General features: G+C 37.7%; 2 protein-coding genes across 3 annotated transcripts in view; one reads left to right on the forward strand and one right to left on the reverse strand.

Moving 5' to 3' along the window:
* PPWD1 (peptidylprolyl isomerase domain and WD repeat containing 1) lies at positions 1-13,401 on the reverse strand. Its single transcript, XM_030968594.1, has 11 exons — positions 13,216-13,401; positions 11,781-11,883; positions 11,007-11,107; positions 9,668-9,788; positions 7,364-7,811; positions 6,612-6,802; positions 5,939-6,128; positions 4,758-4,939; positions 2,535-2,616; positions 1,775-1,957; positions 1-819 (listed from the first exon to the last, which is right to left on the reverse strand). The coding sequence occupies exons 1-11, from the start codon at positions 13,379-13,381 to the stop codon at positions 676-678; spliced, it is 1,911 nt and encodes a 636-aa protein (XP_030824454.1). The 5' UTR covers positions 13,382-13,401; the 3' UTR covers positions 1-675.
* Positions 13,214-17,029, forward strand: part of CENPK (centromere protein K) — a 22,207-nt gene continuing 18,391 nt past the window's right edge. The window contains exons 1-2 of one of the 2 annotated variants that reach the window (XM_030968595.1): positions 13,214-13,424; positions 16,254-16,352. In XM_030968595.1, coding sequence (XP_030824455.1) covers positions 13,380-13,424; positions 16,254-16,352 — 144 coding nt within the window. In that variant the 5' untranslated portion in view covers positions 13,214-13,379. Of the gene's footprint in view, positions 13,462-16,253; positions 16,353-17,029 lie in introns of both variants that reach the window. The other variant, XM_030968596.1, reaches the window with a different exon arrangement.

Below are 17,029 nucleotides of genomic sequence, written 5' to 3' on the forward strand. Positions count from 1 at the left end.
TTTATACAGTGGCATTTTCAGAGTTGATAATTGCTCTTGGAGAGAGATGTGTACACAACTATTTTTAAAGAACAGAGGTAGGTTACATTGTTTGCTTTTCATAGCCAACAGTACAGTAACTTAATCAAATTTTTGATACACGTAAAAAGGATTGAGAAGTTTACTCAACTTAGTATTTTGGCCTTTCCCTTTGTCAAAGATTTCAATACCGTGAAACAGATTAATTACATATGAAAGATGAAAAACATGAAAAAGTTACAAACATTGTCCTGGGATGGGGTGGGGGTTTTTATCTTTAATTTTGCATAGAAGAGATGCAAGAAAGACAGTAGGCTTTGTAAGAAACATGTAGATGTTTTTACTTTAAAATACAAATTTACCAGAAATGCAGAATTAGGGCACTTTAGGTACATTAAAAATAGTAGAACTGGTGATTGCTGTGTCCTGGTATTTGCCATATCACAGAATCACAGAATTTCTAGGCTGGAAGAGACCTTTAAGATCATCGAGTCCAACTCATCTTTTAACACCTCAACTAGATCATGGCACCAAGTGCCAGATCCAGTCTTTTAGGATATCTAGGAACTATCAAAAATGTTTGTTCTTCCTAGGTCCCTTTCTGGGTCCCACATGATCAGTTTTTTTCTGCTTAAGCTGGAACCTTCAATGCCTGCCTTACTTCACTGTTATATTAATGATGCTGATATCCTCATAGGGTTTGTCAGTTTTGGGATTGACTTTGACATTTGAGATTCTCTGAACAACTTCCATTCCTTTAGTAACCCGTCCAAACACACTGTGCTTGTTGTCGAGCCACGGCTGTTTGAAAGCACAGGAGAAAAAGAAAAGCATATTAAAATAGAAAGCAGCATGTAGGTTAGGTACCAAACCAAAAATAAAGTGTACATGGACACATTTTGTGTGTCCAGACTATGGAATCTAACACCCTGTAAATATTAGCATGCAAGGAAATACTAGAATGCAGCTAACACATATGCATTTGAACTTTTCATTGCTTTCCAGAAGTACTACAGAGGTCATGTTCTACCAGCACAGTAGCATTGTATAGATAATTTTAAAGTGCATTCTCAGTTCACAGAAATGTTTCAGTCTCTCTGTTTCATGCTATTTTCACAGAGGAATTTTAAGTGCCAGTACAGAATACTACCCAATTCAATACTCAGACAGTATGCCCAATTTGAATATAGGCCCTCATACAACTTAATAAACCTCAGAACTATTGTAGATAGGGTTTTTTTTTTATATTACTTTGAAGTGCTATAAGAATGCAGTTTTTATAAGCGTTACTTTTAAGGATTTGGTTTCTATATCTTAGATTCACATGTCAAAATTTTTATTGTTGGGTGTGAATTTATACACAGATCAAATGAAAATTTTAAACCTGAACACTGGCTTAGAGAGACATCCTGGCACCATATCCAAACCCCAAACAATCTAAGCAATACCTAGGTTTCCATCAAGTTTAAACCACTATTATAAACATAAGATACTCTAGTAATACATAATTGCAAACATGCCTAAGAATTTTATACCACCTTTACTCCATTTAAAGGCAAAAGGCCTCTTGATCACAAGTGATGGAAAAGTATTTCTATCTTGTAAGGGACAGTTTCAGTGACGCCTATACACTACAGATCATGTGCATCATTTATTTGTAAGTACTAATGTGTTCCTTTTTTAATGAGAAAAAAGTTGATTTTTTACTATCTAGGCAGCCTCTCAGGCCTTAAATTGAGCTTTTAATGTTACTTACAGTTGGCACTACTGTTATAAAAAACTGGGATCCATTGGTATTTGGTCCTGCATTAGCCATGCTGAGTGTATATGGTCTGTCATGTCGTAAAGTTGAATGAAATTCATCTTCAAATTCTCCTCCCCAAATGCTTTCACCTCCCATTCCTGTACCAGTTGGGTCACCAGTCTGAATCATGAAACCCTGCACAGATATTATAAGTTAAGACATTACTGCATAGAATACATAATCATAAGTATTATATGCTAGGCAACTTTTTTTCAAACTTACTTCAAACATTTCCACAAAATGTGTTAAAATATTGTGTATATGGGAGAAAGCATTTAAGGCTTTTTTAAGTGTCTAACAAGTACTTGAGAAAAAGCAAGGTTACTCACTATTCCTGCCAATGAAGAACAGAAACCTGACTATCTCTACCTTTTGCAAATTCTTAGGCTCTATCACTTTATTCTGGTGCGACAGAAATAAAAAGCCTTACAAGAAAGGTCTTCTGACACAAAGCAAAGTTTTAATTCAAGCAGGATAGTAGGACTCATCTTTCAATTTTCAGTTTTCTGCTACCTTATCAGGTGCAGAACAGCTACTACAACTTTAGTAAGTGCTAAAGCTGTTTGGAACATCAGAGCTGTTCGGAATTATAAGGAACTCTAAACGTACTCCAACAATCCTGTGTGCAAAAGCGAAATGGAAGTGTTAACAGAGGACTGACCACCAGAGTACATTACGTAAATTAACAAAACATTAACATGTTACAAGTTACCTTGATGATACGGTGAATTATGTGTCCATTGTAGTAACCATTCCTGCTGTGCACACAGAAGTTTTCCACTGTTTTGGGGCACCTAAAATCATGTAACAGAAAACACAATAATATTTGTCTGGTGACAGGGCCATAAAGATTTCAGCTGGGACTAAGACCCCCTTGTGCTGTGCAATGTTTCAGGACTCTGTAGGAAGGGATTTAGCCAACTAAGGAAAAAACAAATCTCCAAATCCTCAAACCTAAGCTTAAAAAGAGCTGAAAGCAAAAAGCCTGAGAATTACAAAGGTGTGTGATTACACAGAAAGGAAGCAGCCATGTTGATAGCAGAGGGATGTTTTAGCTGTTGCTGAGCAGGGCTTATGCCCTGTTGAGGCCTTTTCTGCTCCTAATCCCACTCTGCCAGTGAGGAGGCTGGGGCTGTAGTTGAGAGGGGACCTAGCTGAGACAGCTGAACCCAGCTGACCACAGGGATGCTCCATTGCACATATGGCATTATGTTCAGCACATAAAAGCTGAGGGAAAAAGCAGGGGACATGCAGAGTAATGGTGATTTGCCTTCTCAAGTACCCACTCCATGTGAGGGAGACCTGTTTTCTTGGAGATAGAAGATCATCTGCCTGTCCAGGTTCCCTATTTTGATATGCTTGGGTGCATGCCTTTTGCTTTCCCTATTAAACTGTCTGTATCTCAATTCACAAGTGTTTTCACTCTTACTCTTCCAGTGCTCTCCCATTCCACCAAGGGAGATATGAGCAAGTGGTTCTGGGGGCCTTAGTTGCTGGCTGGGGTTAAACCATGAGAGCCAGAAACCAAATCTGTCTCCTGAAGGCCTAGTTCAAAGTTCAAGGCACCACTGACTATAGGTTGCCTAGTTTTCTATCTGCATTCCCAATACGGAGAAAATGGCCAAGTTGAGTCCACAGCTGTAGAGTTACTCTAGTCTAACTGTCAAAAGAAGTATTAGCTTGGGTTTTAGTGACACTCCAAGCTATCTTGTGAAAAAGAGCACCAATGTCATAACTAATGGAACAGACTAGATTATAGTCCCAGTTCTTGCTAAGGAGTCATTCACAACTTTATTTCACAATGAAATGACTGAAGAATTCGAAGATGTATGGAACCATATCCTATATGCTCTTCTTTAAAGTTTTATTCATACTACAGAGATTTTAATTTATAGCTGGGAGAAAATACTACAATAAGAAAGGACGAACCTAATAATGGACGAACCAACCCCAGTAATGCTCTATTTAAAACTGAATACAGAACATTGCAGTGAAGCACCTTGCAATACTATGCATGCAGATAGGACATATTAGCATGACAATTTAAAAAAAGAATAATGTAGCTTGATCTGTCACTTGCTGGCAAGAGCTCTACCATTACCTATATGCTATAATAATGAATTCCAGAAACTAGAGCCAGATGCAAGGTAACACTGGTGAAGACTGCAGTAAACGTCTGGTAGCCCTAGAGGGTAGAATTGAGGTTGGCCTACCTGTGCTTAAGATCAAAGATGAATTTATTTTTGGAGAAGCATGGAGTACATCAACATAATTAAGGTTTCTATGTATAGCAATATATTATATAAATTTCCTGTTAAATAACAGAATATTTGCAATTTTTGCATCACAAAGGAGAGAAAAGGACACACTGATTTTAGCAACTGTCATGCAAAAAACTTTTCAATTCTATGCCTGGTTTTGGATATACACAACACTAGTATGATATGCTGGTATAAATGTTATACGACTTTTAAAGGAGCTGCAATAACAAAGTGTAGTACACTGGCCACATTCAGAAGTTGCAACTACTATTCTTCTGGCTCACACAGACCTGCTGCCAACATCATCTTTCTTTTCAAGATCTATGCAAACAGCACTGCCTTACAATACAGAGCTTACACACAAGAGTATCACTACCTGTTCCAAGAACAAAAGTTAAGAAAGGAACACCCTCCCTGAATCAACAACTAAATAAACCCAAATACAACTCCAAAAACTCCTGTGCCCTAGACTATTTTTACCCTACTTTATTTTTGTTTGTTAAGAGTCACACTCCTCCCTTAGCATATTAAGAAACTGTCAGGAAACAAAAACAGTAGAAAAAGGGAAAGAAAATAATTATTTCTAGCATGAGATAAGTCTTGGATACTGCAACCACAAGGGACAGAAGAAAGCAACAAAATCAAAAAACCCAGAAAAAACAGCAACTACATACTCAACAGGAAAAAGCTTGATATGAATATCTCCCATGCTTGTGTGGATGATGGCACTGTCTGACACTCTTTTGGGACCTTCTGCCTGAGTGGCTGCCATGACCTCTTCTTTAGAAGGTTTCTCATTAAATACATCTCTGTCAGAATCTGCACTCTTTGTGTCTTCTGGTTCGCGTTTAGTAAACTGAAGCACAAAAGAACAGAAGGTTAACTGCTTTTTTCTTTTTTCCTCTTAAAATACACAGTGCCCTGCACCCAACACATCAATGTCATTATTCAACCTGCTGAACACCCAATTCAATTTGAAATGTACAAAGACAATTCATAGACAGCCTATCCTTGGACTGCTGTGTTATGTTACCAGCATTTCCATAGTCACAAATTCCAGTAAAACTACATGCAAATCCAAACAACTTTTAATAATCTGTTATCTTTAAACTTTCTGCTTTACAACAAGAGTCTGCACTAGTTCAGCATCTTTTCTTTAAAATGAGGTGGAGAATACCAGGCAGTTCTGCTATACTAAAACGAAATTGGCACGTTTTATGCCAAAAGGATGAGTAGTGCTTTGCAGTTGTGCTACAAAGTTAAAATAAATCCTCCTATTCCAATACTGCATTAATATAAAACTATAGAGACCCAGCATATTTAAGGCACAACAGACAGTCCAAACTCTAACCTCTATGGCTATGACCTCTCCAATCACCTACCAACCACTCTGAAATTGTTTGTCTATTTGGTTCCATCTCACATAAAAACCCAAATGTGAACAGGAAGATGACTCCTTTCTTGGTTGCTTATAATGTCCTTAGTGTTACCAAGTCTTGATTCTCATCTGAATTTTTTTTCTATTATATTTTTTTATGCATACAGTTGCTTATTGTTTCTTTATAAAATCTGGTTCGTTTTTTAAGTGCTCTTACTTAGGTTCTTTTCCAACAAGAACAAAAGGATATTATCTTCCTGGGGGAATAAAAATTTATGAAAAAATCACAGCTGTTTCTAGTTAACGTACAGATAGTTCAAGATAAAAATTCTAAATATACTTGCAATATAGAGACTCCTTTGTAAAAGCTGCATTTACAACTACAAAAAGCACTACAAAGGTGCGAAGAGAAAAACAAAAAATAGTGTAGAGAAATCAATACAAGAATGGAGCTATTTAAATAGAAACCCCACACACCATGTAAAACCTGTTTTTTTTAAAAGCTGTGCAGATTACTGTTGGATCTGCCTGAATATTCTGGAGAACAGGATTTTCAGATGCCTTCATCTCTATAGTGATCGCTGCACGATGTTTCTTTGCTACTCCTTGGAACAAAGCCAGTTGCATCATTCTGATGTTCTCTTGTTTTCCCAAGATACGAATACACCTGAAATACAAGATGTAAAGAGGTGTAATGTTCAGCTGCTCACAGTCAGAAAATAACTTCTTTCTGACTGTTAGATTCAGAGCAAAATTTCAAAATCCTCTCAAAATAATTATTTACTAATAATTATGATGTTTCTCTATTTAAATTTGGTACCTTAATTTACACCAGTCAGCCTCCTTATGCAATAAAAATCCCAACTAAATGATCCACCTTTACTTTACATTTACATTACCCCATCCAGTTAGACAGAGATTAATTAATTACACATTTTTAATACATGTGCTTGCTATCTGTCTAAGCTGTAATCTCTAATGACTCCTTACAAAGAATGGGAGACTTACATTGTAATGTAAGGCTCTCAAATAACAACACAAAAAGATTAAACACCTCCACAGTCATATCAAGTTTTAAATACACTCTAAATTTGACTGAATAAAGACTTTAAAACAGAAGTTTATCTCTATGTGTGTCACTCGAACTTACCTGTTAGTCTCTACATTTATGACCTTAATGCCCAACATAGTTCCATAGAGAACGAAGTGTCCAGTTTCATCAAAAATTATATTAATTAATCTTACTGCATCCACTTTCTCCAGCTCACGCTCAACTGCCATACGCCGGCCAAACTCCATGTCAGGCAGCTGTTGTCTCATCTGCTGAAGTTCAGTAAACATCTACCAAAAAAACCCCCAGCATTACTATAATAACATATTTTAAACTTTTTTCCAGTAAAACACTGATTCACATGATTAGAAAATACTGAATTCAAGTGAGATGACTCCATTCAAACTTAACTGAAGGATTTAGGGAAATCCAAGGAATACTCTCTTTATTTTAATGATACAACAAGCATGTTGTAGGACTAGGCTTAAGCACGTGAAAGTGTGCAATTGTCTATCAAATTCCTTAGAAGATGACAAATTTAATTAATTATCATGGTGTCACTTGCAATAGGCTTTTTCCACCATCACTTTCTAGTTCGGTGTAATCTAGCAGCACGAAAACAGAAATGAAAATCAACAACTCTGTGTCACTATGTAGGTAACATAACCAGTAAAATTCATTTTGGGGCAAAGCAATCTAAGAGACAAGCAAGAGAAGGCCTTTTTTGCAAGAAGAATATGGGAAGGAAGCTTGCCTTTAAAAATAAATTATAGCTTAGGTGAATGTGCTGGCAAACAAATACAAGTAAGTAGAGAAAACGTTTCAAGAAGGAGAAACAAGACAAAACTCACACTCAGAGATTCATCAAAGACTCTCATGAGCTTTCCTGTCAGAAAACGAAAAATTCTAACTTTTCTGTCAGACCCAAGAGTGGCCATTTTCTTGCCATCAGGTGAAAAACTTATACTGGATGGGTAAGCCTTGCATTTAGCAAATTCATATAGATCGGTATCTGTTTTATACTCCCAGTTCACATTCTTGGGAAATTTATATTCATGAGGAGTACCAGTCCAGTACTCGATCATTCCGGACTTGTCCGAAGACACAACTGCTTTGTAGACAGGGTTCAGGCGTATCTGAGTAAGAGGGGACATATGGAGTTTATCAAAAACGTGAAGTGGCTGGTTATTTCCTCGTCCATCATATATGAATATTTTCCCTGTGCTTTTCTCAGATGTTGCAACAGAAGATATAGCATCTCCAGGGCAATATACCCATTCACACTGGCCAGGGTGGTAGCTGCAAGAAAGAGTAGAAAGGAAAAAAAAAAATTAAAAATAAACTAGGAATGGTTTTAATTAGGCAAGAGTCAAGTTATGCTGTAAACTTAAAATCAAACACCAGAAGCAAATTTTAAACTTTATTTACTAGTTTTGCTAATACATATCTTGCTAATATTGAGCATATTATAGGCAAGTTTTACCAAGAAATACTATTCAGCGGAAGACTACCAATTTCTGTTCCTTCCATATTGTTTTGTAAAGAGGCTGTGATAGTCCAAGTAGAAAGTGGGTAAAAAGGATTATTTTGGACAGAAATTCAGATAAAAAGCCCAAGTGGCATAAATATCTAATACTCAACTTATGTAAGTCAATACCATTCCTCCTCCATCTTTTAAGTGAGTAATGACTCAGTAGTATTGAAGACAACTGCACCTCTGCCATACACTTTTGCAAAGTTCAACTAGATCTTGCCAGAAAAAAAAAAAAAACACAAACCCACAAAATCTCCAAGAAGTGATACAAACAAAATTAAGACAATCCCACTACATTCAATAAGGGTTGTGAGTGCATTTAAGAAGGAACTCATTTGCTACTTGTAAAAATCTACAAATAAGGTAAGTCAGAGATATAGTTAATAACATAAGTTATGTCTGTTTTAAAGTCTGTAAGCAAAGATTCTGAAAACTAGAACTCAAACTAAATTGCAAATGTCAAAAAAATGATACAATCTCCAGAGGAAACAAGTTTAGTATTGTTTCACAAACTGAACTAACGGATGCTGATGGACTGATGATATTCTGACATTATGACAAGACACCAGTAATTTGGATTTTCAATTTCTGTCTGTAAAGAGAAACAAATACTTTGTCTCAAATTCATTAGGAAGAACAGGATCAAATAAATATGAAGTCTCCGCAGAAATAGGCAACATTTTCCAGACGACAGATGGAAGCATAAAGCAGAGAGCTAAAGATTTGCAGAGAGCCATGGTCTATAGATTAGTTAGAACTGGAAAGCCCTGTAGATCAGGGGTGATTTTTTGAATATAATTTTCTTTTTTCTATAATTTTACAAATTTTGTAATAATAGTACAGGGCTACATCAAAAATAACAGCAAAACCAAAAAGCTTAAGCCTAACTGGAATTTTTCCAGATCAGACAGAGAAGAGAGAATCAATTCCTACAGGTGAAGTACATTATCTGGAGGATGACACTAAAACTGTAACAAACAAAGCAGATAGCATATGCTTTTATTACATGTTCTTTGTAAAAGCTTCTTTCCCTCACTTTATACTTCTATTCAGTTTCAAAACTAACCAATACATCATGGTGTGGGGCTTGTTCTTCTCTGGTATTGTTATAATTCCAGTAACATCCATTCCTGTTTCTCCCAGATCCTTTAGGTACATACTGTATAACTATAAGACTAGAGAAAAAACTGATATTGCTTCTAGCAGAAAAAGGAAACTGTATCCCTATGACAACAAATGAGACAATACAGGCAGGCCAAATCCCTTCCCTAATGGAACTACTAATAGATTGTAATTTTTAAACTCAGTGCCAAACAACAGAAAGAAATTATGCCTAGCTAAATATTTGAAGAAAACCCTACATCTTTGTGCATAATATGTAACACTGAGGAAGCTCCTTTTCTACTCCTCTCTTCCAGTGCTGCAGTAGTAATTTTTTCTATTCAGTTAGGCAGTCTCCAGCCATTGGATTCATTTCAGATGCAGGTTTACTTAACTTCATATAACTGAGGCATGGGGGAAAGGGAATAACTCAAGAACCCCAAATTACTGACTTATCTCTTAGCAAAACAACCCCCACTGATAATCTCAAAAGAACATTTCTGAGAAATAAGTAACTTACCCAAGCTTCAACATGTTGATCATGTCAAAGTTGACTACATCAAACACCTTCATCGCTTTGTCATCTCCAACAGAACAGAATAATGCCCCCTCTGAACTAACAGCAATACTCTCAATAACACCTGTGAATTAATTTAAGATACTAATAAGAAATAGGAAAGGACATCCTTCATTCCAGTATTACATGTGGAAAATCTACAGAGGCTTAAACCTGTTTCCCAACTGTTTTGTCACCTTTTCCATTTAAAACTCTACCTGAATTCAATTAAATATTATTTAAAAAAATAAAATTCACAAAACAACACTTGATGGCCTATCAGTATTTGAATCAGGTATGTGATAATCAACAATTTACGAAAAATATAGTAAAATATTATAATGGCAGTAAGTTCAGTTTAAAATGTTGATTTTAGAAAACTGGGAACATTATGATGGGGTAAATATCATGTGCTCCTCAGCTGGCATCTCTCAACAGGGTAAAAGCAGAACTCTACAGATTATTACACCCATGATACTCAAAACTGCTCTGCAACTGAGCCTTCCATGAAGTTCTCACGACGCTGATTTTTCACATGGTAGGTTTTGTTCACACCTTTTGCTTCTATATATAATAAGAAGCTGATAGTTAACATCAAAACCAGACTTTAGTATTTCTTGTCACTCTAAAAGGAAAGCATGCTTTTACTACCTATTATTAAATATTTTTCTTACTGTAACATTCTGCCTATCAAACTGGATCTTTTTGCTTCAGGCATATCATAGTTCCTAATACTGTCGACAATATAATTTTCTGTCCAGCCTATTTAATGCTTAGCATAGTGCTGAAAACCTTTGTGTACTTACTAGCTCAGAAAATTGGGTTAAAATTTCTCTTAATTGCAATTCTTCTCATAATTACAACAATAAGGCAGAATTTACTCTACAGTTACAGTATTCCAGATGAAAATAACTGCTTTTTTTCCACACTACAAGGGAAAAAAAAAAAGACTGAGGTATCCTTATTTAAAGTAACATATTTTTTAAACTTCTCTGGATTTTATGAACACTTTTGTGTATCTTGTTCACTTATGTCCCAGATATTCTCCCACAATCAGGCACAAGAAAAATGCAAAGGCTTCATTTTTCATGTTTCATTTTCATCCTATCCCTGCTACAGCTTAGGAGCAAAATGTAACAGGACAGAGGAATAAAAGGAATATTGGTAGATATCATTTAATCTCTGACTGCACTAAAGGAACCCCAGAATCTCTCTCTCTCTATTTGCATTCTCTCTTCAAACAACAAAGAGCAAGGGAGAAGAAAAAGTAAAGTCCTTTTGATAAGAAAGAGCAACTTCTCACCCAAGTGACTTCGAAAGTGTTTAACAAACTCAATCCCTTCTTCTATTTTCTTCCAGAATTTTACATGTCCATCATGACTGGCTGTTATGATAAAATCTGTCCTACAATTAGAAAAGAAAAATAAAATAAACAAATGGACACACTATGCACCTTCCCACTGGTCAGTAATTTGCACTAGAACTAACACTGTGCAGAGAATGAAATCTCAATAAATTACTGTGACAGTCTGTCTGAATAGGTACTATTCAGACAGACTGTCACAGTAATTTATTGAGTACCCCTGGAAAAACAAAGCAGGTACTCCTGGAAAAATAAAATTTATTGGTACTCCTGGAAAAACAAAACAGGTATTTTAGTGCATTCTGGATTAATCTATGAGAAGTCAAACTGAAGAAAAATATAACACTATCCTTTTTGAATATGTAAATATAACTCCTATTTTAAGTCTGGTTTCATGGTAGTTACTATATGTGTGTGATCTCTGCAATTCTGGCGAACAGTGTTTTTCCAGAGGAAATAAGTTATTACTTACTCCTGTATTTCCTACATATTTTAACAAGGATTTTAAGACCCTCCTTTAGCCTATAAAAACAACTTATATATTGCTTCTAGGTAAGCAAGATATAACTTTTTTTTTTTTTTTAAACCCACCATCCTTTAAAAAACCACCTCAGGACACTGTAACTTTCTTTTATAAAGCCTCTACAGTGAAAACTTAGCCTACACAAAAATACACCCCAAACAAAGAAATACAATGGTGACCAAAATACTTACTTTGTACATGCTACGTGTGTAATAACATCTCTGTGCATGTAACTGCGTTCATACATTGAAGCCGACGGAAGATTTTCAAGATAAACGTGTTCGAATTCAAGAACTACACAGAATGGAAAGGAAAGTCAGGATTTTTTTTTCACGAAGTTACATCTACATTTTGTTTTCTTTTACTTATCCTTTGATTGCTTACTCATGTTTAGTCAAAAACATGCAGGATCCTGTGCAAACATAATTAAAGGGCTTTTAGGTCTGGCTTTGCACTCAGATTTACACATTTTCTGCGGACTAAAGCCACTCACATGCTGCTTTAACTCATATTGCTCCTCCGTCTTAAAGCAACTGTTACAGTAACTGTCTTACTGTTTCAAAAAAACCAACATCAATCAACAGTTTTTAAGTTACTGCCAGAAAACAGAAGATCACCTGTTATAAATTATCAAATCGTGAGCCAAAATTATAAAAAAAATTTAGCAAAGATTTATTAATTTGTCTGCGAGACCACACAGGTCCTATAGTCTAAATTTCAAGTGCTGGTATCCACCTATTTAATTGTTTAACTGGCTAACCTAAAATAATCTGATTTTGAGTTTTGTTTCTGATCTTTAGATCCTACTTGTTAACACTTGTGCAGTGGTATTTTGTACCGAACTTGCATGTTTACATCTGATGATCATTGTTTTTACTACTTAAAGAAAACGTTGAGCGATACCCAGAGAGCTGGAAGTTGCTAAACACATCAACACCACATGCCAAAACACAGCTAGAGGCTTCTCCTGCTGCTGCAGCTTAGGGTGGTGATCTGAAAGACGGATTAACTCTACAACAGCACAGCTTCAGCCTGCACAGCAGCAGGGCTCTTAGCGTTAAGGTGTTCTCCAGAAGAAGCAAAGGTCTTAGAGTCACAGAATGTAAAGAGATCTTAAATACCATCTAGTCCCAAGCCCCCTCCTACTAGACGAAGCTGCTCCAAGCCTTATTCAGCCTGGTTTTGAATACTGCCAGGGCTGGAGCACCCAAAAAATCACTGGGCAACACGTGCCAGTACCTCACAGTAAAGAGTTTTTTTCTTATAGCTAACCTGAATTTTCCCTTTTTCAGTTTGCACCAACTAGTCCTGATGCTATCACTTCAGTTCCTGTCGAAGAGTCCGCCTCCAGCTTCCTTCTAAGTCCCTTCAGGTACTGGAAGGCTGCTATGAGGTCTCCACGTAACTTCCTTTTCTGCAAGCTGAACGGCCTTAAGTTTCTCAACACCAGGCACCCCCACTCTGTAATTCCGCACCTGAAGGTTTCCCCCCAGCGTGCTCATTTTACATACGAGACACAGCTCCCGACAGCTGCCCTCACCCCGTGGCCGCTCCCGCCCGGCGGGGCCTGGAGGCGATCGCACAGCCCCGACCCCAGTCGGGGCAGAGCTTCACTCCTCCCCTTACCTCTCCTTTTCTTCGCCTGCGCGGCCTCCCCCGGGAGTGGCCCGACCCAGCGTTCCTCCTCATCCTCCTCGTCCGCTGCCGCCGGATCGCCGCCGCCCGCCTCCACCTCCGGCGGCTTTCGCTTTCGCTCGCGCTCGCGGTCGGGCTCGGGCTCGGCGGACGCCATGGCGCTGACGTCTCTGCTCTGCGCCGGGCGCTCTGCGAGTGACGTAAGCGCCGCGGCTAAGACGGCGGGAAGCGGCCATGGTAGTAACGGGCGGGGGGGGCGGCGGGCGAGCCCCGGGCGGACCCCAGCGCTCTGGGGCACCCCGGCGCTCTGACACCTCGTCGCCGGGAGGCGGTCTCGGCCGCTGGGGCCGCGGGGCTGCTTTGCAGGGAGGGTGTTGGCTTCCCGGCTGGGAAGGGACGAGGTTCATCCCTGGGCTGTGAGCGGGGATGTCCCGCCTCATGTCCTGCCGCGCTGTGCTGCCGGGGTTGGTGGCGAGGACTCCCTGTCTCACCGCTTTTGCGATGCCGTTTATACCCTGCCGATATTTTGCTTCCTAAGGTGCCTTCGTGTCTCTTTCACAAACCTTCTGTCAGTTTCTTCTCCCCTCCCTCGCCGTCTTCCCGCGGCTGGTGTTTGTGAGCTGGCTCACAATGAAAGGGACAGTGCCAAGAGAATGAATGCAGGCTCTGCTCCTCCGTGCCAGCAATAGGACGAGAGGCAATGGGCAGACACTGATGCCCAGGAAGTTCGGCCTGGACATGAGGAAGAACTTTACCGTGCAGGTGACCATGCACTGGAACAGGTTGCCCAGAGAGGGTGTGGAGCCTCCGTCACTGGAGATACTCAAGCGCCATCTGGACACAATCCTGTGCCATGTGCTCTGGGATGACCCTGCTTAAAACGGGAGGTTGGACCAGATGATCCCCTGTGGTTCCTTCCAACCTGACCCATCTTGTGATTTTTTTGTAAAGCCTTGGCTAGCATAGAGCCTACACTTGGACATGTGTGTATTTCTTAACTAATTATATAGTCCTAAAACAAAATAAGAAGGAATAACTTGTTGAAAATGGAAGACATTAGTATTAATACCAAAAAAACTTTCAGTTTTCAGGTATGGTGTGGAAATAGAAATGTAATTAAACCACACTGAAATAGGGAAAACTGCAAACCACAAGAAAATAAGATCCAAAAGTGATATTTCAGTGTGTGTACTGTGTAAGGTAGATAAGAGCACAGCATTAAGGATGGCAAGTCAGTTTGGCTTGTGAGAGCTGTGTCATGTTTCACAATATGTACATTTTGAAATGTTGTATGAAATTGACGCAGAAATTTAAAGTTATCAACAGAATAATTTCATCATTTTTGTGTGATGGAGGTTTTCTGTCTTTCTGTCTTTCAGAGAAGAGAAAGCATTATTATTCCATATAATGCTTTAAAAGTGATGAATTATAGTATTGCAGGGGATATGGGCAGAATAGGTTTTTATCTCACCCTATGGCCCTTTTCAAATTTCCAAAGCATGGTGTTCTTTTTCTACCTTTTATTCTTCTATCTCCCCACTATCCCCCCAAACTCTCTTTGTCTCTTTTTTTTGTCTGAGAAAAAACTAAGACTGCTTAGTTTCTTTCTTAGTTTCTTCCTTCTGGTCAGTCTTTGCTGGAGGCATTTCAGAAGTCTTAATAAATTATGGGAACTGGTTCTGTTTTATGTTATGGAGCTGTACCAAGACTCTTAAGAAGATAATGATCTTCCTTTCCAAAACCTATGCTCATTAGTTCTTATAAGATCATGGTAACCTAGATTTTGTAGTGCTCTGTTTTAAATGCAAGAAATTTGCCAGGAAGACTTAGTAGAAGTATTGGCTATGTATGAGTTCTCTAGTGTATGTCCAGCACTCAGTGAGATGTTCTGATTCTATTTCCTCATCCACTTTGCTATGAGGTGCTTGAACTTCGCAAGGACTAGTAGAATATTTCACTCCTTTTAAAGAATAATAATAATTTTCTTTGATGCCGTGGTTTTGTACTGAAAAAGAACAAAAGATTGAGTTAGTAATTTATGCTTCATTAAGAAGGTAGAAAAGTGTAGTTCTTCTCTAGATCATTATCTATTTTTAATGTTTCTGTTTAATCTCTATGTGTTTGGCTGGCCTAGTGACCCACTAAGGTATTTTTAAAGCTTCCTGCATCTGGTGTATCTAGTTGATTGCTTTCCCTGGGAAAAAAACAATCTGTTGATTGTTTTCCCTGGGAAAAAAATTTTAGTTCTTCTTATTTTTCCCCTGTTAATTGCTGCTGTCCTTCAGGTATCTCTTAAGTGAGAAACATACAAATTCATAAATTAATGCCAGCTGTTTCTTTCTGTCCCAACAGTTTCTCAAAGTTTTAAATTTAACTTGGATTGATTTTTATTTTGGCTGCCCAGGTGCTCTCTTTCCTTGGTTGTCTGTATGTTCTTTCAGTTTCTTTTGTTTGTTTTTCTAGTAACTTTGAGGGTGCTTAATTTGTTAATAAAAAATATTATGAATTCAAATGAAAGAGAAATAGATTACCATGTTTATTGACAGAACAGCAGTAACTGCTTAAAAATAAATATTATATATATAAAAATATATAAAATATATAATAAATATTACAGATAAATGGAGGTAGAGTGTGGCTTTGTAGATGTGAGACTCTCTTATTGTTTGTATAATAAAGTTGTTGGAAAATAAAGAAGCCATGGCAAATAATCAAAGCAGTTATGAAAATTTAGGACTTTGTCATTCAATTTTAAAAGTGTCATTCAATTGTCATTCAATTTTAAATTAATTGAATTGTCATTCAATTTTAAATTATTAGTGTCTTCTTGGACACTGATTTTACTTAGTTATATCGTTAGCTGATTTTATGTAATGGCTGGGTGCCTTTTAAAACTATAGAGGAGTTAGCTAAAAGCTTTGGATTGAGGGAGTTTATTCTGTTACATAGTTGATCTGAAATGGCAGGTATGATTAATTCATCAGTTATTGTAGATCTACATGATAACTGTTCTCTTTGCTTGTTAATAGGCTGAATGTTTATCAGAAATCAGTAACACAACTGGTCCTGTTGAAGCCAAGGAAGAACTCTTGGCTGAATGTGAGAGTATTTGGAAGCAGATGAAAGAGGTATGCACATACAAATGATAGATGAGGTTTATTATAGAGCTTTTTCAGAATTATTTTATTCACCACATGCTTGCCCCACCCTCTCCAAAGAAACCACTTTGATAAAACCAAACCAACCAACCAAAAAACCCCAAGAAAACAAAAAATCATAAACAAACAGAAAAAAAAGGAAATAATTTCTTCAGAAAGGTCAAACGTAGAAGTGCTGAGAGAGGTAAAGAATGCCTTGTAGGGTCAATGTGCTGACGTTATGATTTATTTAGTATGGAAGTGTATATTAAAATTATGGAAAATGAAACAATTTATTTATGTTGCGGTAGTACCAGCATACAGAGACCCTTCTCTCTTTAGCCTCACAAAAGATGGGATTCCATTTCACAGGTCCTTTGGATCTTAGAGGAGAGAGAGAGAATAGGATGAGAGAGAGGCAGAGGAGGACAGTGATGTCTCCCTATGCTTACTCCCTTGCAAACTCACAGTTACATTGTCATGGTTAAAACTTCTCTCTTGTACAAAGCGCAGTATGTTAACAAATAACAGTATAGGGCTGGTTATTTTTATTTTCTGGATTCCCAGAAAAGAGAAACTTCTGTCAGTTTTAGGGAATACTGTTCAGCCTTATCCATGACTCTTCCCAGTTTCTCATGGTCATCATCCATTCAATGCCTTTCCCCATA

Source organism: Camarhynchus parvulus, chromosome Z (genome assembly GCF_901933205.1).
Source record: "Camarhynchus parvulus chromosome Z, STF_HiC, whole genome shotgun sequence".
Lineage (NCBI taxonomy): Eukaryota > Metazoa > Chordata > Aves > Passeriformes > Thraupidae > Camarhynchus > Camarhynchus parvulus.

Excerpts from the sequence above, each read along its gene's own strand:
- PPWD1 (XM_030968594.1), bottom strand. The coding sequence starts at position 13,381 with ATGGCGTCCGCCGAGCCCGAGCCCGACCGCGAGCGCGAGCGAAAGCGA. Across the intron at positions 4,940-5,938 it reads AAAAAAACAGGTTTTACATG|TTTACTAAACGCGAACCAGA; the intron begins GTGTGTGGGGTT and ends TTTGTGCTTCAG. Across the intron at positions 820-1,774 it reads TTATAACAGTAGTGCCAACT|CCGTGGCTCGACAACAAGCA; the intron begins GTAAGTAACATT and ends GCTTTCAAACAG.